General features: G+C 44.5%; 1 protein-coding gene across 3 annotated transcripts in view; it reads right to left on the bottom strand.

Annotated features, from left to right (window-relative positions):
• Positions 1-23,348, bottom strand: part of LOC115201844 (neurotrophin receptor-interacting factor homolog) — a 54,548-nt gene that overhangs the window by 30,051 nt on the left and 1,149 nt on the right. For 2 of the 3 annotated variants that reach the window (XM_029765708.1, XM_029765706.1), the window contains exons 2-5: positions 22,257-22,387; positions 21,901-22,056; positions 14,908-15,072; positions 12,509-12,620 (exon numbers count right to left, since the gene is read on the bottom strand). In XM_029765708.1, coding sequence (XP_029621568.1) covers positions 12,509-12,620; positions 14,908-15,072; positions 21,901-22,056; positions 22,257-22,387 — 564 coding nt within the window. Of the gene's footprint in view, positions 1-10,879; positions 12,233-12,508; positions 12,621-14,907; positions 15,073-21,900; positions 22,057-22,256; positions 22,388-23,348 lie in introns of those variants that run through there. The other variant, XM_029765707.1, reaches the window with a different exon arrangement.

The raw sequence follows: 23,348 nt of genomic DNA, 5'->3' as shown, positions 1-23,348 counted from the left end.
TGTGGGGACTACAAACTCACCATCAACAGGGCCTCTAAGCTAGACGCTTACCCGCTGCCACGGGTGGAGGACTTGTTCGCGACACTGGCAGGAGGCAAGACGTTCTCAAAGCTTGACATGAGTCACGCCTACCAACAGCTCCTCCTGGACGAGGACTCAAAAGAGTATGTCACAGTCAACACGCACAAAGGCTTGTTCAGGTACAACCGCTTGGTTTTCGGAGTGGCGTCCAGCCCAGCCATTTTCCAGAGGACAATGGACAATCTGCTGCAGGGGATCCCTCATGTAGCAGTGTACCTGGATGACATCCTGGTTACAGGGGAGACGGAGGAGGAGCACCTCCACCATCTGGACAAGGTGTTAAAGAGATTCTCTGAGGCAGGGCTGCGCCTGAAGCGTAGCAAGTGCACATTCCAAGCACAGAGTGTGACATACCTAGGTCACAAGATCACAGCGCAGGGTCTGTGTCCTGTGGAGGACAAAGTCAGGTCAATCAAGGATGCTCCAAACCCCAAGAATGGGTCAGAGCTCAGGTCGTTCCTGGGCATGGTGAACTACTATGGGAAGTTCCTCCCTGAGCTGTCAACAGTGTTGGCTCCACTTTATCAGTTGCTCCACAAAGACTGTAAATGGAAGTGGGGGCCAGCACAAGAGAAAGCTTTCAAGGAAGTGAAAGCACTACTACAATCAGCACAACTTCTGGTTCATTTTGACCAAGACAAAGAGATCATCCTGTCATGTGACGCCTCACCCTATGGCGTCGGGGCAGTACTCTCTCATCAGATGGAGGACGGGTCAGAGAGACCCATTGGATTTGCATCACGTACGCTGACGAGTGCTGAGAAGGGTTATTCACAGTTAGACAAGGAAGGTCTGGCCATAGTCTTTGCTGTGAAACGCTTCCATCAGTACCTCTACGGTAGTCATTTCACCATATGCACTGACCACAAACCACTGATGAGCCTTTTTAGTGAATCAAGATGCATTCCGCCCATGGCTTCAGCAAGGTTACAGCGTTGGGCCCTGACACTGTCGGCTTACCAGTATACGATAGTGTATAGAGCGGGGAAGGACAATGCAAATGCAGACGCGCTCAGCCGTCTCCCGCTACCAGAGATGCCTGCCACAACTGTGGTGCCTCCCGAGACAATTTTCCTAATGGAGAGATTGTCAAACTCACCTGTGAATGCCAATCAGATCAAACAGTGGACAGACCGGGATCCTATCCTGTCCCAAGTGAAAAGATTCCTGATGCAGGGTTGGCCTCCTGTCATAGAGGATGATGGACTAGGACCTTACGCAAAGCGCAAAACGGAGTGGTTGTTCCACCCCCTGGCCGTGCACAAGTCATGGATGAGGTCCATGAGGCTCACCCGGGTGCCTCCCGGATGAAAAGTTTAGCCAGATCTTACATCTGGTGGCCTAACATGGATCAGGAGGTAGAAGACAAAGTTAAATCATGTTCTGAGTGCCAGATCAACCAGAAGATGGCGCCGCCCGCGCCACTACATCTGTGGGAGTGGCCTGACCACCCATGGTCTAGGCTGCATATAGATTTTGCAGGCCCTTTCATGGGTCACATGTTCCTTGTCATGGTGGACGCACACTCCAAGTGGCTGGAGGCGCACATCATGAGCAACATCACAGCGACCACAACCATCGAAAAGCTTCGGCAGGTGTTTTCAACCCATGGTCTGCCGGACTCTCTGGTGTCCGACAACGCAACAACGTTTACCTGTGATTTGTTCCAAGAATTCATGCGGAGAAACGGGATCCGCCATGTCCGCAGCGCCCCGTTTCACCCGGCCTCAAACGGCTTAGCGGAGCGGGCTGTGCAGACACTGAAAGAGGGGCTCAAAAGGATGACTGGGGGAACCATCACTACTAAGCTCTCTCGGTTCTTGTTCCAGTACCGCATCACGCCACAAACAACAACAGGACAGGCTCCAGCGGTGATGTTAATGGGCAGAAGGCCAAAAGCTCACCTGGATCTACTGCGTCCGAACATCAGAGCACGAGTGGAACGGAAGCAGGAGAAACAAAAAGAGAGACATGACCACCACGCAAGGGAGAGACAGTTAAAACCCAATGACACTGTCTACATCCGCAACTTCACAAGCAGCCAACGCTGGTTGCCAGGTATCATTCTGAGTCAGAGTGGTCCCGTCTCCTTTGTGGTCAAACTGACTGATGGTCGAGTCATGCGCAGACACCAGGACCATCTCCGCCTGCGCTATGACAAAGACAAGACCATGTTTTCAGACGGAACAGCTGTGGGTGGTAGTATACAAGTTGAAATCCCACAGGAAACAGCATCTGAGGAACAGGGGCATTCAGTGGTTCCAGCAGAGGGTGATGGACATTCTCTCACAAACACCCAACCCGCTCCTGTGCCCTCAGACCCAGCTCCACTGGGACATGCCTTACCTGTGTCTCGTAGCACACCAGGAGTACTGCGCAGATCACAGCGTAGTCACAAGCCTCCTGAAAAACTAACTCTGTAGTTGAGACTGAGAGACTCGTGGTGTTAGTGTTTGTTTGGAGCAGCAGACCTAGTTGAAAAGAAATAAGGACTGTCATTTTATTGTTGTTGTTTTGGTTACATTTACCGTAACACCAGCAGAAGTTCTACAGTGTGGTGTAGTAAAGAGAAGAAAACACTAATGTGGTTTACTTGTTAACCTTATGTTTTCCTTACAGGGGGGGGATTTAAATTGAGGGGGGAGAAGTGTTATAGTGTGGACACTATATAAATAATTACATGGTTATTATTGGCATTAACCTTGACCTTTCCCCTTTGATGATGTCATCACCAAGAGTGAGTTCTGTGCAATGTGATTCTACCACCGGCTGAGTGGGCTATATAGTTCTGTTATATTTGTACCGTTTGTACCTGGCAATACACCTTTAGGTTTGGGTTGAAAGTAAAGGAAAGTAATATCGAAATGCGTGTGGGCATTCCTTGTCAAGTTACTACATGCATCCACTGCCATTTCCACCGGCCACGTGCCCATTAGACTCTCTCCCCAGCTCCACATAGGAGATCTGCTGGACAGCCCTGATCCTTGACACCTCAACCTCTTTCACCCTAACAGGGCACTCATGGAAGTCGGGAATATGATGCCCACCGCAGTTGCAACATTCTACATTCAGACTCTTCAATAACATACACCTCCCGTCTGCAAACACTTGAAACGCGGGTTTTACACGAACGCTCTCATGACGTTTCTTTTATTTATCATAGGGGACTAAACTCTCAGGTGAAGGTAGTTTCTGATGAACAGTGGTGTAAAGTACCACTTAAGTAGTTTTGGGGGGTGTCTGTACTTTACTATTTATATTCGACTACTTTTACTTTACTACATCCCTAAAGAAAATGTACGTTTTACTCCATAGATTTTCCGTGACAGTCAAATTACTCGTTACATTTTGAATCGCTAGCATGACAGGAAAATTGTCAAATTCATGCACTTAACAAGAAAACATCCCTGGTCATCCCTGTTGCCTCTGATCTGGCGGACTCAGTAAACAGATGCTTCGTTTGTAAATTATGTTGGAGTGCCCTGGTTATCCGTAAATAAAAAACACAAAAATGGTGCCATCTGGTTTGTTTAATAAAGGGAATTTGAAATGATTTATATGTTTACTTTCAATACTTATGCGTATTTTAGCTATTACATTTACTTTTGATACTTAAGTACATTTAAAACCAAATGCTTTGTTATTTTACTGCGTGACTTTTACTTGAGTAATTTTCTATCAAGGCATCTTTACTTTTAGTGAAGTATGACAATTGCTGATTTACTTTACCAAAGGCTTGGAGCCGAGACCAGGCTTTGTGGAATCTAGCTCCTACTACATCGATTCGCCCAAGGTCAATACTTTCAACAACAACAAAAAAACGCCCAACTTGTACGTATGTGTGTCCTCTGTAGTTCCGTGACTTTCTTTGTTTGCTGAAATCCATACTTTTTCATGTAAATGTTAATCAAATACAACCACTGACTGTTTGCTCATTGCTGTTGCTCTAAGATGGCAACTAGTGGTGAAGATCATCAGAAAATGTCCTTCATCATGGAGTGGAGTTTAGTCCGCTAATATATCCCAGCTTTACATAGGTCGGGAGATACTCTTAATAAACAACAGTAATACAGATCAAATTTGCTCAATTTTCCCCACGGGTCAAGCGACGTACATGAACTACACCTGGACTTTTCAGCCTGGGATATTAATGTCGGTATGCCAGAGATGATACCTTTACCCTGTTCTGAAAAATCCAAGCTGTCCACTTCTTGGCACTAGCGGTTTTGGACCCCCTTGTTTTTACATAACACATTTTTGCTATCATTCTTTTTTTACATCCATTATTAGACAGTGGCAACGATGATGATTATGAACATGGTCTTTTACCTGCAATGCAGTGAAGAAAACGATATGACAACAATAATGTCTAATGGAACTAGCCCCTCTAACAGTACAACTGGCCCCAGCTTGGCCCCCCCAGTTGAAATAGTCTAGAACCGCCACTGCTTCTTGGGTTGATAATTTCACGAGCCACAATGCACGCTCCTGTTGCTCTTTAGATATACAACACCTGGTTATTGACTGCATCCACTTTTCCCAGCGCCTTCTTCACCATCCTGACTTCAAAAGGGTTTCCCAAGTGAACATCCTCATCCCAAGAACTTACTCCAAAAAGAAACGATTGATCAGACTCATTTTCCACAACAATTTTAGCTCTTTTGGTTCCATTCTTAGACTTCACTGTTGTCCACTCATCCTTCTCAGTACTGTACTCGACGCACTTTCAGCTGTCTGGGCTAGGGGGCAGTATTTTCATGGCCGGATAAAAAACGTACCTGATTTAAACTGGTTACTACTCTTGCCCAGAAACGAGAATATGCATATTATTAGTAGATTTGGATAGAAAACACTAAAGTTTCTAAAACTGTTTGAATGGTGTCTGTGAGTATAACAGAACTCATATGGCAGGCAAAAACCTGAGAAGACTCCAAGAAGGAAGTGGCCTGTCTGCGATTTTGTAGTTCTCCTTTTGCTTGTCTATCAAAACTACAGTATCTGTGGGGTTACGTTGCACTTTCTAAAGCTTCCATTGGCTCTCTAAAGCCGCCAGAAAGCGGATTGGGGCATCTCCTGTCTCTGGGCAAAGTATAGTAACTCAGTTTGTCAGTGGTCTGCCTGAGGACAAAGGGAATGGAAATGGACATTCACGAGACCTCGCCATATTTTCTCTTCCTTTTTGAATGAATACAGCATTGTCCGGTTGGAATATTATCGCTATTTTACAAGAAAAATACCATAAAAAATTATTTTAAACAGCGTTTGACATGCTTCTAAGTACGGTAATGGAACATTTTGAAATGTTTTGTCTCGAAATGCGCTCGCGCGTTACCCTTTGGATAGTGACCTGAACACACGAACAAAACGGGGATATTTGCACATAACTATGGATTATTTGGAACAAAAACAACATTTGTTGTGGAAGTAGCAGTCCTGGGAGTGCATTCTGACGAAGAACAGCAAAGGTAATCCAATTTTTGTAATAGTAATTCTGATTTTAGGTTGCCCCGACGTTGGCGGGTGTCAAATTAGCTAGCCGTGATGGCTGACCTATGTACTCAGAATATTGCAAAATGTGCTTTCGCCGAAAAGCTATTTTAAAATCTGACATAGCGATTGCATAAAGGAGTTCTGTATCTATACTGCTCAAAAAAAATAAAGGGAACACTAAAATAACACATCCTAGATCTGAATGAATGAAATAATCTTATTAAATACTTTTTTCTTTACATAGTTGAATGTGCTGACAACAAAATCACACAAAAATAATCAATGGAAATCCAATTTATCAAGCCATGGAGGTCTGGATTTGGAGTTACATTCAAAATTAAAGTGGAAAACCACACTACAGGCTGATCCAACTTTGATGTAATGTCCTAAAAACAAGTGAAAATGATGCTCAGTAGTGTGTGTGGCCTCCATGTGCCTGTATGACCTCCCTACAACGCCTGGGCATGCTCCTGATGAGGTGGCGGATGGTCTCCTGAGGGATCTCCTCCCAGACCTGGACTAAAGCATCCGCCAACTCCTGGACAGTCTGTGGTGCAACGTGGCGTTGGTGGATGGAGAGAGACATGATGTCCCAGATGTGCTCAATTGGATTCAGGTCTGGGGAACGGGCGGGCCAGTCATAGCATCAATGCCTTCCTCTTGCAGGAACCGCTGACACACTCCAGCCACATGAGGTCTAGCATTGTCTTGCATTAGGAGGAACCCAGGGCCAACCGCACCAGCATATGGTCTCACAAAGGGTCTGAGGATCTCATCTCGGTACCTAATGACAGTCAGGCTACCTCTGGTGAGCACATGGAGGGCTGTGCGGCCCCCCAAAGAAATGCCACCCCACACCATGACTGACCCACCGCCAAACCGGTCATGCTGGAGGATGTTGCAGGCAGCAGAACGTTCTCCACGGTGTCTCCAGACTGTCACGTCTGTCACATGTGCTCAATGTGAACCTGCTTTCATCTGTGAAGAGCACAGGGCGCCAGTGGCGAATTTGCCAATCTTGGTGTTCTCTGGCAAATGCCAAACGTCCTGCACGGTGTTGGGCTGTAAGCACAACCCCCACCTGTGGACGTCGGGCCCTCATACCACCCTCATGGAGTCTGTTTCTGACCGTTTGAGCAGACACATGCACATTTGTGGCCTGCTGGAGGTCATTTTGCAGGGCTCTGGCAGTGCTCCTCCTGCTCCTCCTTGCACAAAGGCGGAGGTAGCGGTCCTGCTGCTGGGTTGTTGCCCTCCTACGGCCTCCTCCACGTCTCCTGATGTACTGGCCTGTCTCCTGGTAGCGCCTCCATGCTCTGGACACTACGCTGACAGACACAGCAAACCTTCTTGCCACAGCTCGCATTGATGTGCCATCCTGGATGAGCTGCACTACCTGAGCCACTTGTGTGGGTTGTAGACTCCGTCTCATGCTACCACTAGAGTGAAAGCACCGCCAGCATTCAAAAGTGACCAAAACATCAGCCAGGAAGCATAGGAACTGAGAAGTGGTCAGTTGTTCCCACCTGCAGAACCACTCCTTTATTGGGGGTGTCTTTCCACCTGTTGTCTATTCCATTTGCACAACAGCATGTGACATTTATTGTCAATCAGTGTTGCTTCCTAAGTGGACAGTTTGATTTCACAGAAATGTGATTGACTTGGAGTTACATTGTGTTGTTTAAGTGTTCCCTTTATTTTTTTGAGCAGTGTATAATTCTTAAAATAATATGTATTTTGTCAACGTTTATCATGAGTAATTTAGTAAATTCACCGGAAGTTTTGGGTGGGAATGCTAGTTCTGAACATCACATGCTAATGTAAAAAGCAGTTTTTTGATATAAATATGAACTTGATTGAACAAAACATGCATGTATTGTATAACAATGTCCTAGGAGTGTCATCTGATGAAGATCATCAAAGGTTAGTGCTGTGGTTTGGGTTTTTGTGACATATATGCTTGCTTGAAAAATGGCTGTGTGATTATTTTTGGCTGGGTACTCTCCTGACATAATCTAATGTTTTGATTTCGCTGTAAAGCCTTTTTGAAATCGGACAATGTGGTTAGATTAACGAGAGTCTTATCTTTCAAATGGTGTAAAATAGTCGTATGTTTGAAATATTGAAATTATTGCATTTTTGAGGTATTTGTATTTCGCGCCACGCGATTCCACTGGCTGTTGAATAGAGTGGGACGCTAACATCCCACCTAGCCCATAGCACTTGCGCTCTCTCTCCAGCGTCTCACCAACGTCTTTCTTCAATTATCTTGTTGATTTACCTCATAGCAGCGCAAAGGGTGTGGTTAAATAAAAAGGTATGCGGGCTGCCCGTGGGCTGCCCGCTTGACCCTATCCCCTCCTCTTCTCCAGACCATTTCCGGAGACCTTCTCCCTTACCTCACCTCGCTCATCAACTCATCCTTGACCACTGGCTACGTCCCTTCCGTCTTCAAGAGAGCGAGAGTTGCACCCCTTCTGAAAAAACCTACACTCGATCCCTCCGATGTCAACAACTACAGACCAGTATCCCTTCTTTCTTTTCTCTCCAAAACTCTTGAACGTGCCGTCCTTGGCCAGCTCTCCTGCTATCTCTCTCAGAATGACCTTCTTGATCCAAATCAGTCAGGTTTCAAGACTGGTCATTCAACTGAGACTGCTCTTCTCTGTGTCACGGAGGCTCTCCGCACTGCTAAAGCTAACTCTCTCTCCTCTGCTCTCATCCTTCTAGACCTATCTGCTGCCTTTGATACTGTGAACCATCAGATCCTCCTCTCCACCCTCTCCGAGTTGGGCATCTCCGGCGCGGCCCACACTTGGATTGCGTCCTACCTGACAGGTCGCTCCTACCAGGTGGCATGGCGAGAATCTGTCTCCGCACCACGTGCTCTCACCACTGGTGTCCCCCAGGGCTCTGTTCTAGGCCCTCTCCTATTCTCGCTATACACCAAGTCACTTGGCTCTGTCATATCCTCACATGGTCTCTCCTATCATTGCTATGCAGACGACACACAATTAATCTTCTCCTTTCCCCCTTCTGATAACCAGGTGGCGAATCACATCTCTGCATGTCTGGCAGACATATCAGTGTGGATGACGGATCACCACCTCAAGCTGAACCTCGGCAAGACGGAGCTGCTCTTCCTCCCGGGGAAGGACTGCCCGTTCCATGATCTCGCCATCACGGTTGACAACTCCATTGTGTCCTCCTCCCAGAGTGCTAAGAACCTTGGCGTGACCCTGGACAACACCCTGTCGTTCTCCACTAACATCAAGGCGGTGACCCGATCCTGTAGGTTCATGCTCTACAACATTCGCAGAATATGACCCTGCCTCACACAGGAAGCGGCGCAGGTCCTAATCCAGGCACTTGTCATCTCCCGTCTGGATTACTGCAACTCGCTGTTGGCTGGGCTCCCTGCCTGTGCCATTAAACCCCTACAACTCATCCAGAACGCCGCAGCCCGTTTGGTGTTCAACCTTCCCAAGTTCTCTCACGTCACCCCGCTCCTCCGCTCTCTCCACTGGCTTCCAGTTGAAGCTCGCATCCGCTACAAGACCATGGTGCTTGCCTACAGAGCTGTGAGGGGAACGGCACCTCCGTACCTTCAGGCTCTGATCAGGCCCTACACCCAAACAAGGGCACTGCGTTCATCCACCTCTGGCCTGCTCGCCCCCCTACCTCTGAGGAAGCACAGTTCCCGCTCAGCCCAGTCAAAACTGTTCGCTGCTCTGGCACCCCAATGGTGGAACAAGCTCCCTCACGACGCCAGGACAGCGGAGTCAATCACCACCTTCCGGAGACACCTGAAACCCCACCTCTTTAAGGAATACCTAGGATAGGATAAAGTAATCCTTCTAAACCCCCCCCCCCCCTTAAAAAATGTAGATGCACTATTGTAAAGTGGTTGTTCCACTGGATATCATAAGGTGAATGCACAAATTTGCAAGTCACTCTGGATAAGAGCGTCTGCTAAATGACTTAAATGTTATTACATTACACATCAAACCTATTCATCAGTATATTTCAAGCTCAGAGCAGGCTCGTTTTGAAAGAAGTGTGTTAAGAATATAGTAGAAAATAATAAAATTACTATTCCAAGTAAATATTCAACTATACTTGTTCTAGCTTAGGTTCACTGTCTCTCTAAAAACAGGTATTTACACAAGCCTGTTTCAAATGATAAGTTAACAAAGGGTTAATGAGGGGTATGTGGTTAATTACCCCCTTACACTTCACATGATAACTATAATATGTCAGCGCTAAAGAATGGTTCCCAGACATCCCCTGCATACATCTCAAGCCACACTGCTACAATTTCTCCCCATTGTGGACACTCCTATGTCTGATAAGGCTAGTCAGGAAAGAGAAGCTCTTGTAACATAGATTGCACTTGAAGGGCCTCTCCTCGGTGTGAACGGTCTGGCGCCTCTTCACATAGTTTGCCTCAGCAAAGCGCTTCCCACACTTAGGGCAGGTGTACAGGTTGACAGTATCCGTCCAAATGCTCGGCCTCCCATGTTGTGACCCAATGACACCAGAGGTAGAAGCAGGATCCACCACACTCAGGTGGTTAGTCTTTGAGCTCCTTCCTTGACCTCTAGCCATTGTTTGGGTGTTGTTGGGATTGTGTGCTGTGTTATAGGCTAGGTACCTCTCATGGTGAACGCTCAACCTGACCCTGTCTGTATTTGTGGGGTAACCATGCACTGAGACTGTGAAGAGAATGTTCTGGGCTGCAGACTAGATCCCTGACTGGAACCTCTGTCTCTCTGATGACCACCAGGACTGAGGTTGTTCAGTCCATCTGTCCACTGGTTGTTCTTTGTGGTGGTGATGGAATCTCTGTCAATCGTGGTTGGGTCCTTGTTCTGACTCGGGAAGGAAAAGCGAAGGCTTCTGATCCAGGGACAGGGATTTTGACCAGCCACTTCAGAGGCCCAGTCTCCCCATCAAGCAACACCAGATATCAGCAGGTCCTCATGGACTGCAGACTGTAAACACATATTGTACAGAAAAGTATAAAGGTTTATATAAGAAAATATTTTCTGTACACAAAAAGATGATATTTTAAAACCACAGTCAAGCCCATCTCTAACACTGTGATTCAAGAACCTAACAATATGGAGCCATTGGAGTTTATTATAAAAAACATACAAAAGTGTCAATTTAAGAATTAAGTATAATGTTTTGGTTTGACTGAGATAAGGGAAACTCAGTCCCTGCAATGCCAAAAAAATAACCAAGTCAGTCAGCACAGAGTCAATGTTGTATTTCATTTCAACAAAATGGTCATACACTCACACAGTGAAGTACAGTACTTTTATTGTACAAAACGATACGTGACAAGTACAATAACTTTTCTCACTGTGGTAACATAACCTTTTCTGTAAATCTGGTACAATTGTTTTGTTAAAATGAATTTTAGAATACTTTGGAAAAGGTTCAACATTACACACAGCTTCACTACTTCATGTCAAGTAAACTTAAGGCCCAATAATTTTGTCATTATAAAACATTATCATCAAACTGGAAAAAAGTTGTTAGTCTTAATCAGTGAAACATTTTTACTGACACCATCACACCAACCACCAGCATATCATCTACTCTGTCTCATCATTCTCATTCTTTCCTCAGTTCATCTCATCCAGCTCCCTACTACATCCTAAACCAACAGAATTAACTACAAACTAGTACTACATCACATGTCACTATACATGGGCCGTGTGCATTTGCTGCTGGTGTATCCTGAGGTAGCTCCTCTCTGAGAACCTCTTCCCGCAGTGCGTACAGGCAAATGGCCTCTCCTCCATGTGGATCTTGAGATGCACCTTCAGATGGTGCTGGTGGGAGAACCTCTTCTCACACTGGGTACAGCTGAAGGGTTTCTCCCCTGTGTGGACTCTCTGGTGCCTCTTCAGGCTGGATGATTGTGAAAAACTGGCCCGGCACAGTTGGCAGCTGAAAGGTTTCTCCCCTGTGTGCATCCTCTTGTGGATCTCCACCTGCTTGCGGAAACTGAAGGCTTTCCCACAGAATGAACACGAGAAGCGCTTCTCTTTGCCACCAGATCTACTGATAGTGTTACTACTACTGTCACTTGTCAATGGGCTTGTGTAGCTATTTAGTGTTGAGGCACTGGCATTGTCTGAGGTTTGGTTTAACATTAGGAGAGTGTGAGGACGATGAAGGCCAGGAAGTGTCTGTGTTGTTGCAGGGTCCATGTTCCAGTTGATAGATCCTATAGAAGGCAGGCTGAAGGCAGCACCTGTTAGGGGGTTAACCTGAGGCCCCATCAGTCTCTCTGAATCACAGCTATAGGAGCAGGATGGAGCATTGCTAGCCGAGTCTGTGACTGTTCCCATAAAGACAACTCCTCGCCCCTGCAGACCAAATCTACGCCTCACCCTGGTCTCAGCCATTCTGTTGTCATGGAGACTAAGTTCAGTTGTTGTTTTGTGTTCCACTGTCTGTTTCTGGTTAACAGTGTTGTTCCCCAGCCCAGAGTTGAGGACGCTGTCCCATCCACTGACCTCCACTATGTCGTGTCTGGTCCTGGCCTGCTCAGTGATGTTGTCCCCTGGGCCCTTGGCTGCACCCGTCTGGGTCTGGGAATCCAAGATAGCCGCCCAGTCTCCTCTGTTAGCCTCCTGCCAACCACCTATAGGAAGAGGTTACAAAATAGACTTTAAAAACTATTTTAGGGGGTCAATTACCTGGTCAAGTTCATACATTACAATGTGTAGTTTTTGTATATAAACATACGTTGTGTTGATAGCCAGATGCATCACTATTCCCATTGAAGATCTATTACTGTATGTAGGCTATATGTATTACTATTCCCATTGAAGATCTATTACTGTATGTAGGATATATGTATTACTATTCCCATTGAAGATCTATTACTGTATGTAGGCTATATGTATTTCTCCCTTACCTTGCTCCCCCATCTTTAGTCCACTTAGCAGATCAATGCTCTCTGGTTCATCTTCTATAGTCTCCTCTTTGACCAGCAGCAGATCAGGCTTCCCATCCTCCATGTCTACTGACTGTAAGAGATACAGAGTGAGAGGATGTTGGATCAAGAAATATGATATGAGCACCCTGCTATGGAGCATCTTCTGATTGGGAAATGAGGGACTGCTATGAGTACTACGCAAACATGTTAGTTAATTTTATACTATGCAAAGTTGATTTGATTACTTGACGTGCTGAGAAGAGACATTTTACTCATGCACTCATGGGTCAAAATAGAAGCTATGCATGAAGCCTCTATAGTCATAAGAGTCCCACCTAGACGACAAATATTTAAGAGACCCCATGAGCCGTCCTAGCCAGTTAAGAGTTAGCAGCAGCTGTCTTGGTAATAGGAGAACGCCCCGAGTCAGTGGTTCCTGTGCCACATGCAATTACTTTCGAGTTGGTAGAAGAATGTGTTGATATTGCTATATCATCTTAACCTAGAGAAGGACTATAGTATGTTTCTGTGAAGGGCCCCTTCCCTTTGTTAGCTCTTCTAACCTTGCTTCAATATATGATCAATCCATAAATAATCTAGACCTACATGGAACAGTAGGCCTATCTCTTGCACTTTTGACAATGGTTTCACATGAGACCTATTTCACATGAAATGCCCAAATACTAATAACCACAAGGCTAATGAATAAATGGGGTTGGGGTCAATTCAATTTCAGTCAATTCAGAAAGTAAACCAAATTCCAATTCCACATTTTTCTCATTGAAAAGCATTGAAGAGGACTGGAATTGACCCAAACCCTGATAAATAAACACGTTTTTCTTTTGATTATTTAATTACCTACTGTACAAGATAGAGAAGACGCTCATTAAAAACGTTGCAAATGATGTGAAATAACCAATCGCGATGAGGTATCGCCAGCTTTGAACTCTATGGAGCTCACCAGTTTGTAGTCCTAAAAAAACAGAAATGAGTTACCTCTGGTTCATTCAGCCATTGTTACGGATGAAATTAATGGGGAAAGATTGGGTTTTATGATAAACGCAGAAAATAAGGTCTGAGGTTAATCACCCCCGTAGAGTAGGGATGGGCAACTGATGACCCGCCCTCCTTTTGTAGGCCAGCGGAAAATAAAAATAAAAAACATTTAAAAAAATGAAGGGACTCAGTCGTGGTCTCAACATACTGTTGAGAGTTAGAATAATAGAATACACAAGGTGCAATTTCGAAATGTGGTTGTGCCTCAGTCGTCACTCAATTAACCCATGTCAGCTAAACATTCATAGATTGATAAGTTAGCTGACCTCTAGACTATCTAAACTTGTAGTAAGCATGGTCGAATGACTGGCGTGGTGCCCATTGATAATCAGTTATCATTAAAAACTGCAAACATTTGCCACCACCCTATGGCAAAATATGTAGAATTGCAGAAAACTTGCTTTAAAACAACAATGTTTAAAAATGTTTTGCTCGCAAGGTGGTGGTGGGGGGGGGTTATGTGGGACCCACAAGCCACTGCGGCCCCTCATGATGAGTTCACCCCCCATTAAAGTCGCCCATTCCTGCTCTAGAGAGTATTGGAGCACCAATGCGTCAATCTAAGTGACATCCATCAATTTAAACTAGAGATATCAGCGCCTCAATCCAACGCATGGGCTTGTCGCAGGACTGGTCTAAAGGTAATCCATATAAAAGTATTGTGCCAACAAAAATAAGGGGTTAAATGTGTGTCAAAAACATATATATATTTCCTGAGCTTTCTTATATCTCCTAGATATAGTACAGACATTTCAAAACCTTATTCCTTACGATTTCTTTTTTTTTTACTGTATTTTTTGCCATTCAGGAATGTGTTATTCAATCCATTTCTATGGGCTATAGTAGTAAAGAATAATTTCTATATTTATCTGATTAATGTTCTTAAACATTTGTTTGATACCTAAAAAGGGTCCTAAAATTCTAAATCAAATAGCTAAATGATCCATGGTATGACCTTCTTAAAACAATTCCATGCATCAGCATAGAACCCCCCTCCAACAGCTTAGACTTTTAAGAATGAACAACTCCAAAGCAATTGCATGTGGCTCAGGAACCAATGACTCAATGTATTTTACTATTATCAATACACCTGCTGGTAACTCTTAACTGGTTAGGACAGCTCAAGAGGTCTCCTAAATATCTGTCAACGGTGTGACTCTTATGACTAAAGAGGCTTCATGCATAGCTTTTATTGTGACCCATTAGAGTAGGAGTGAAATCTCTCTATTCTCAGCACTTACGACCGATTTTCTACTCCGAGAGGCTTAGTGGAATACAGCCCAACCGTATACCATTCAGACAGTAGTTCACAGTGGGCTCACCTCAGTGAGACTGTGTGTGGTCTTGTGTTCTTCAGCTGGTTCCACTGCGGGTTTAGGAGGAGTTGTAGTCTGGTTGTCTTCCATGACCATGATCCCCTCAGGGTTCCCCAGACCCTCCTCACACCCCTCCTCCTTCACCAGCAGCACATCTGGACCGTCCTCCTCCTGGAAGAGACAAGTGATACAGATTACCCAGACATACACTCCCTCAGGTACGTACACAGATAATAAACACACTTTCAACATGGAGTGTTTACCCATCTCCACAACGTTTGAGTCCTATACTGTAGTTACATAATGACTTAATTGTTGTTAAACCCATCACGGGGGACATAAATATGATGTTCTTGGTAAATATGAGTCAGCTATGAAGTCAAGTCATCATCAGGCAAACCCGACTAAACTATTTTGACGTGTACAGTAGGTGTTTGTTAGTGTGTGTAATACACCATATGAAAACCACAAATACACATGTATCTCTGTGTGCCTGGCAGACATCTCTGCTGGGATGTCGGTCCACGACCTCAAGCTCAACAAGACGAAGCTGCTCTTCCTCCCGGGGAAGGCCTGCCCGCTCCAAGACCGCTCCATCATGGTTGACAACTCCACAGTGCAAAGAACCTTGGCGTGACCCTGGACAACACCCTGTCATTCTCTGCAAACATCAAATCAGTGACTCTCTCCTGCAGGTTCATGCTCTACAACAGTAGAGTATGACCCTTCCTCACACAGGAAGCAGTGCAGTTCCTGATCCAGGGTCTTGTCATCTCCCGTCTAGACTACTGCAACTCTCTGTTGGCTTGGCTCCCTGCTTGTGCCATCAAACCCCTGCAATTTATCCAGAATGCCGCAGCCCCCCTGGTGTTCAACCTTCCCAAGTTCTCCGATGGGTTGTTCCATGTCATTTCTGCAAGCAATGACACCCACCATCTCAGATTGTTCTGAAATCGATTCTGTAGTTAGAAACAAGATTAGCATTCCTGCAACATTATTTTGTCGAAATATAATTTCATCCCGAGAAATGAAGCTAATTGATTGCACCCAAATTTATATGAATCCTATAAATTAAAATGGCCAATTTGGGTGCAATCAATTAGTTTAATTTCTCAGAGATGCAACTGTATTTCAACAAAATAATGTTGCAGGAACGCTAATATTATCTGTATCTAACAGAAACGATTTCAGAACAATCTGAGATGGTGGGTGTCGAAATCCTCTATCTTGTGCTTTTTGAGGTGGAACAACCCCCATGTCACCCCGCTCCTCCGCACACTCCACTGGCTTCCAGTCGAAGCTCCCATCCACTACATGACCATGGTGATTGCCTACATAGCAGCAAGGGGAAGTGCCCCTCCCTACCTTCAGGCTGTGCTCAAACCCTACACCCCACCTGAGGACTCCGTTCTGCCTCTGGTCTCTTGGCCGTCCCACCACTATGGGGGATCAGATCCCGCTCAGCCCAGTCAAAGCTCTTCCCTGTCCCGACACGCCAATGGTGGTACCAGTCCCTGCTCATCTTCCGAAAACGTCTGAAACCCTACCACTTGAAAGAGTATCTTAAATGAATCCCATTAAATAAATAAATTGTCTTCCTGCCAATGTTATAGTTCGGGGTTTTTATATTACTTTTTATTTCTATTCATTTTAAGATTTTTATTTGAAATTGTTTTTCAGATCTGATTTACTGGTTTTTATTTAGTTTAAGTTTTTTATGAAAAAATTATTTCATTTTTATATAATTAAGTTTCAGTTTTAGTTCTGGGGACAGAAAGTAACCTGTGTGTGGGAGGCTAACAGCCATTTATGTGTTGTATAGTTGTGTTTTTTTATGTCACTTCTTGCCACTATAGGGCAGTAATACATAAAGTGATGGGTCAGGTCATAGGTTAGGTTTAATGGGATAGTTCACCCAAATTACAAAATTAAACATTGCTTACAGGGCAAGGAAACCAGTCTATGGACAAGGTATGACGGCAATCTATGTATCTCAATGGGTGCGCTTCTCTGCTCATAGGTTGCTGACACCTTACAATACCTGGATAGGCATTTGACGTATCAGCTAACCACATCATGGTCGCGTTCCCCTGCTCAGACGTTGCAAGCATCGACCAATGGTTGTGCGTAGGGCTAACTATTATGGAATTTGGGGTAACAATTATTTGTCACGCAAATGGAAACAGTTGTCATAATTGTAATTTCTGTTCAAATGTTTTTCGCTTGTTGCGTCATAATGCATCTGAGGGAAGACACAGTGGTGTACGAAATTACTGACACCCTTGATAAAAATGAGCAAAAATGACTGTATAAAATACAGTACATAATTCATTTACTGAGCTATATTGTATGCAAACAAATATATAGGGGTCAAAATTATTGACATCCCTGTTTTCAATACCTCACATTGCGAGGATAATGGTACTGAGACTTTTTCTAAAACGTTTTATGAGATTGGAGAACACATTGGGAACGATCTTAGACCATTCCTCCGTACAGAATTTTTCCAGATCCTTGATATCCTTTGTTTGTGCTTATGGACTGCCCTCTTCAAATCAAACCACAGGTATTCGATGGGATTTGAGTTCGGAGACCGATTCTGTGGTCAATCTTTGTGGATGTTGATGTGTGCTTTGGGGTATTGTCTTTCTAGAAGATCCATTTGAACTATCAGCTTCCTGGCAAAGGCAACCAGGTTTTTGGCTAAAAAGGTCCTGGTTCTGGGTAAAGTTCCTGATGCCGTTGACCTTAACAAGGGCCCCAGGACCAGTGGAATCAAAACAACCCCATAACAAAGATCGACCACCATATTTTACAGTAGGCATGGGGTTCTCATCTGCTTATGCATTTTCATTTCAACGCCAAACCCACCACTGGTGTGCATGGCCAAAGAGCTCAGTTCTTATCTCAGTTCTTCAATGAAGACTTCTCTGAAAAGGTACGCCTCAAAAGAAAGGATCAGCTGCTACGACTCATTGAACAGCAAAAGAGAGGCAACATCGCATACCTGAAGTACGACTAGCTGGTCATTCATCCTCTCCCCCTAGTAGGCCTACTGCAAGCAACTGTAGCCCACTGAGAGAATGCCAAGAGTGTGCAAAGCTGTCATCAAGACAAAGGGTGGCTAATTTGAAGAATTGTCTCTCTTTCGGTTACTACATGATTCCACATGTTATTTCAGAGTTTTGATCTCTTCACTATTATTCTACAATGTAGAAAAAAGTTACAAATATAAGAAAAACCCTTGAATGAGTAGGTGTGTCTAAAACTTTTGACCGGTACTGTATATTTCTTCCCAACCCACCATGGACAGCTCCAACACAATATTACAGTGGTTTGGGGAAGGTTTTTTAAAACAAATTCCTATGTCTCATCAGTATTCTTAGTGCTTGTTAGAGCATCGTGACCTGCTGTAGCACACCGGTCTAAGTAGTGTGCTCCGGCTGTACACCACTGATCGATTCCTTGAATTAATTTGACCTTTTTTTCCCCCGCCACTTTATTTAAAAAAATCTTTCTCCCCAACCTGCCATGGACAGCTCCAATACAATTTTACCTGTTGAACATGGTGGTCTCCAGAACTTGGAGCACCACTTGCCCTTCGTTGACACTGACTGTGACACTACAGATGTTGAATCTTGGGGCCTCCTGAGTGGCGCAGCGGTCTAAGGCACTGCAGTGCTTGAGAGTTCACTACAGATTCGGTTCGATCACGGGCTGTGTCGCAGCCGGCTGTGACCGGGAGACCCATGAGGTGACGCACAATTGGCCCAGCATCGTTCGGGTTAGGTGAGGGTTTGGCCGGCTACGATGTCCTTGTCCCATCGCGCTCTAGCGACTCCTGTGGCGGGCCAGGTGCATGCACGCTGACACAGTACGGTGTTTCCTCTGACACACTGGTGCGTCTAGCTTCCGGGTTAAGCAAGCAGTGTGTCAAGAAGCAGTGCGGCTTGGCAGGGTCGTGTTTCGGAGGACGCACGGCTCTCGACCTTTGCCTCTCCCGAGTCCGTACGGGAGTTGCAGTGATGGGACAAGACTAACTACCAATTAGATACCACGAAATTGGGGAGAAAAAGGGGTAAAAAGTACAAAATATATATTATAATAATAATGATAATAATAATTAAAAAAATAGGATCTTAATCTTTCGTCGCATGAGGAAATTTATCCTGCAGCCGGAGGATTTGAATAACTGAATAAATATTTAGATAAGCAGCTGGAAGCAGTTTGTATATACAATGCAGGATCGTACCTTAGGCTACGTGCAGGCAACAGCTCTTCTCATGTGGATTATAATAAAAGGTACGGGTAGATGTATATTCGTTAAGGATTTTTTTAATTATATGTTGAAAGCAAGAAATAGGCAGAATACATAATTGATTACCTCAGTGCGGTCAATGATTTATACATACACTAGGCGACTGTTTGGGGGCACTGTGTTGAAGCCACTGTGCCTCCATCTTGGAACTCCCCCACCATTGTAATATTTTGGAAGCTATATAAATGCATTTATTAATGTCCACATACATTTTTCCCACATGTATTTAATTACAGACACATTAATGCGAAATGTGTTATTATATTATGTGCACTAAACAAAAATAAGAAAATATGTAAAAACATTTTCCTTAAAGTATACTTTGAGATCACTTATGTTACTGTCCCCACTACAACAACAAAAATACTTAAATACATGTAATTTTGTCCTTTATTGAAATACTGTAGAATTCCATTCAATCCTATGGAGGACTGCTCCTACTGGGGAGTGAGTATCCATAACATTCTTAGTGTTTACTAGAGCATTGTGACCTGCCGTAGCGCAGTGGTCTAAGCAGAGCGCTCCCACTCCAAGCCTCATGAGTTGCATTTATTTCAATGTTTTCAAGAAGTAAAACGAATAGTATGATAATTTACACATCAGAGAAGTGTCTCGGCTCAACTAAATCGTTTTTGGGTAGGTTCAAATGCATAAACATCGACAGATTTACGAAATATTATCAACACCAAAGACCATAACTAATTTGACAATAGCCCAACTGTAAAACGTGGGTCAGCATCCACACTGGAGGAAAGTTTATCATTCTACAGTAGGCCTACATCTGTCAATCAACTGATGGTCCGGAAGCAAATTGACCATTCATTTTCACTCAAACATCGTTTTAAGCTTTGTTCTACTGTTGACAGTTAGCTGACTTCGGGATTGTATATATCAATTTGCTCTACTTAAATACACTACATGACCAAAAATATGTGGCACCTGCTCGTCGAACATCTCATTCCAAAATCATGGGCATTAATATGGTCCCCCCTTTGCTGCTATAACAGCCTCCAGTCTTCTGGGAAGGCTTTCCACTAGATGATGGAACATTTCTGCAGGGACTTGCTTCCATTCAGCCACGAGAGCATTAGTGAGGTCAGGCACTGATGTTGGGCGATTAGGCCTGGCTCGCAGTCGGTGTTTAAATTCATCCCAAAGGTGGTTGATGGGGTTGAGGTCAGGGCTCTGTGCAGGCCAGTCAAATTCTTCCACACTGATCTTGATAAGCCATTTCTGTATGACCCTCGCATTGTGCACAGGGGCATTGTCATGCTTAAACATGAAAATGCACCCGTCACTAGTCTCAACTAAAAATCTGCATGAACTTAATAAACTGCATACATTTTCTCATTAAAAATATGTTGGGAATAAAAATAGAATAGTTGAACGTAAGTAATGAAACAGGCACTTGTGAACGTCATATAGTCTATACAGTACAAACACAATATGTAACAGACATTTTAGGCTTATATTTCACACAATGTCTGGATGCAATATTCTTCCCAGGAATACTCAACACTGTTAGTCTTAATCTCATTATTCCAAATGCATATGTGGATGTTTTCTGATGACAACAATGAAAATGCATCTTTGTCTTTAATGCAGAGTTTGATCTAAACGTCAGAAGCTATTGAGTGGAAAGGTTACTTTCCATTTTAAAGAGTGGAATGGTCTTTCTGCTGGTGTATCCTGAGGTAGCTCCTCTCTGAGAACCTCTTCCCGCAGTGAGTACAGGCGAATGGTCTCTATCCCATGTGGACCTTCAGGTGCATCTTCAGCTGTTCCTGGCGGGAGAACCTCTTCTCACACTGGGGGCAGCTGTAGGGTTTCTCCCCTGTGTGGACCATCTGGTGCCTCTTCAGGTGACCAGCCTGGGCAAAGCACATGTGACACTGGGTACAGCTGAAGGGTTTCTCCCCTGTGTGGACCCTCTGGTGGATCTCCACCTTCTGGGGGCTGCTGAAGCCTTTGTTACAGAACATGCAGAGGAACCGTTTCTCTTTACTATTGCCTGATGTTGCTCTCCCTCCCCGAGCGTTGGCTCTTTGGTCGTTTGAGTTCAATACCTGATCGAAAAGGATGCGGCCGAGTGAATCGGAAGGTGCCATCGACGTGGACACTGGGTCGCGATCCCTGAACCCGTGTAACGGGGAGTGGGTGACAATATTTGTATTTGTCTCCAAGCTTTCTCTGTAATGTAAGAAATCTCTGCCCTGTGAGTGTCTGTCTCCTAGGTGACTATCTGCATTCCATGTTGGAGGAGTGTCGCCCTCCACTTTCACAGTCACCTCATCTACAACTATAACCTCCCCTTTCTTATCTAGGCATCCTTCAGAGTATACACTACTACTGTACCGGTTCCAGTCCCCTCTAGACAGATCATTCTGTGTCTCTAACCCCAAGGGAATGTTGACAGGGTCCATCTCTGTAGTGTAAGAATAAGACAGATCATCAACACCAGTGTCTAATGTGTCACCATCCCCATTTCCACAGGAATGAACCATCCTCTGGCTCTGGTGAAATACAGGTAAGTACTCTGAGTCTGGAGCAGGACAGCCCAGTGTCCCAAGCCCCAGTCTGTCTGGGTCTGATCTGTGGTCAGTTGCTGTGTGTAAGAGCCTGTGTGTTACAGTTAAAGTCTCTGTATCTGACTTGAGGATGGCGTTCGGCGTTCCACTGACCTCCGTGATGCTGCGTCGGGCGACGGTGGTGGGGACCTCCGCGGCTACAGGGGATGCTCCAGTCACTCCAGTCTGGATGTCTCTACTGTGTTGTGGGTCCTCTACTTCAGTGCAATCCTGCTTGACTCCAGGACCTGCAGCCTCTGCATCTGCAGACTGACACATGAAGAGCGGAGGTTGTTACCGATACATGACTGAAATTGGATAACAATGTCATAGTGAAGTCTCACAAACTCCCCTACGGCAGATAAATAAGGATGTACATGTAAGCAAGTGAATAGCTGAGGGGAGCCTTTCTGAAATAAACTAAACACATTTGATGTACTGTAAATTTAATGTAACACTATTACACTAACCTCTATCATGGTAACATGCTGGGTTGAGGTTCCACTCCCCTCATCAACAGTGATTGGTTGGTCATCTGTCCATGTATTGTATCGCGCTGATTTCACAAAGCTCCTGTGGCCTCCAGTGAGATGTCCTTCACCTGAGAGAGTGATTGGGAGAAAGAGGTGGTTAGGTTAGCTACTGTCAATGCTGAACGCTATATTTTACAATATTGACAGTTTTGATACTGTCTAGAATTGGCCAGGATGACTTTGCATAACTTCTTTATATCCGATTTATAGATTGATTATGTTCCTTGCATCATTCTTTTCATTGTAAATAATAGGAAATTCAGTCAATCAAGAATCTGATTAGAATATGATAAAGTCTTTGTGCAAGATAACTAGCTATGTAATCAGGGGCATTACTGCATATGATCCAAAAACTGACCAACCCCAGTCAGGGCCGGATTAATGCAGGGGCTTACTGAGGATAAAGCCCCTAGGCCCAGACCCGTGGCGGACCAACAGACAGCAAAAATGTTTTTTTTTTTTTTACTGCAACCGTCAACTACAGGAGGATTCAGGAGCCTGCTCTCAATGAGTGTAGACAGCCTGCTACCGCTCTGCTAATCATCAGATGGGGGGGGGGGCACGTGGGTGCCTTGATTGGGTAGCTGATTAATAAAATAACCTGCATAATAAATAAATGTGACTGGCCAATTGTGTGAGTCAGGGACTGGGCCCAAGAAGCAAATGTATTTATTTTTTATCCAACCACAGGAGCCGCTCTCAATGTTCAAAACACAACAGAGAGCATAATTTAGCCACAGAGGCTCAATAGTTTCAAAAAAATAACTGGATTAAATTTGATCACAAGCACATACAGGTAAACTGCCAAAACAAAGGAAACACCAACATAAAGTGTCTTAAAAAGGGTGTTGGGCCATCACGAGCTGCCAGAATGGCTTCAATGCACCTTAGCATAGATTCAACAAGTGGATTTAAACCACTCATGACTTGAATGGGAACTGCCATCTATGATTATATTTCTATGGTTGGTTGTGGCTGTCCTTTGGCCTTTTGCTAATTTCAAAATACAATCGCGGGGGAAAAAAACAT

Source organism: Salmo trutta, chromosome 11 (genome assembly GCF_901001165.1).
Source record: "Salmo trutta chromosome 11, fSalTru1.1, whole genome shotgun sequence".
NCBI classification, from domain to species: Eukaryota; Metazoa; Chordata; class Actinopteri; order Salmoniformes; family Salmonidae; genus Salmo; species Salmo trutta.
This window is presented reverse-complemented; position numbering and strand designations above follow the sequence as displayed.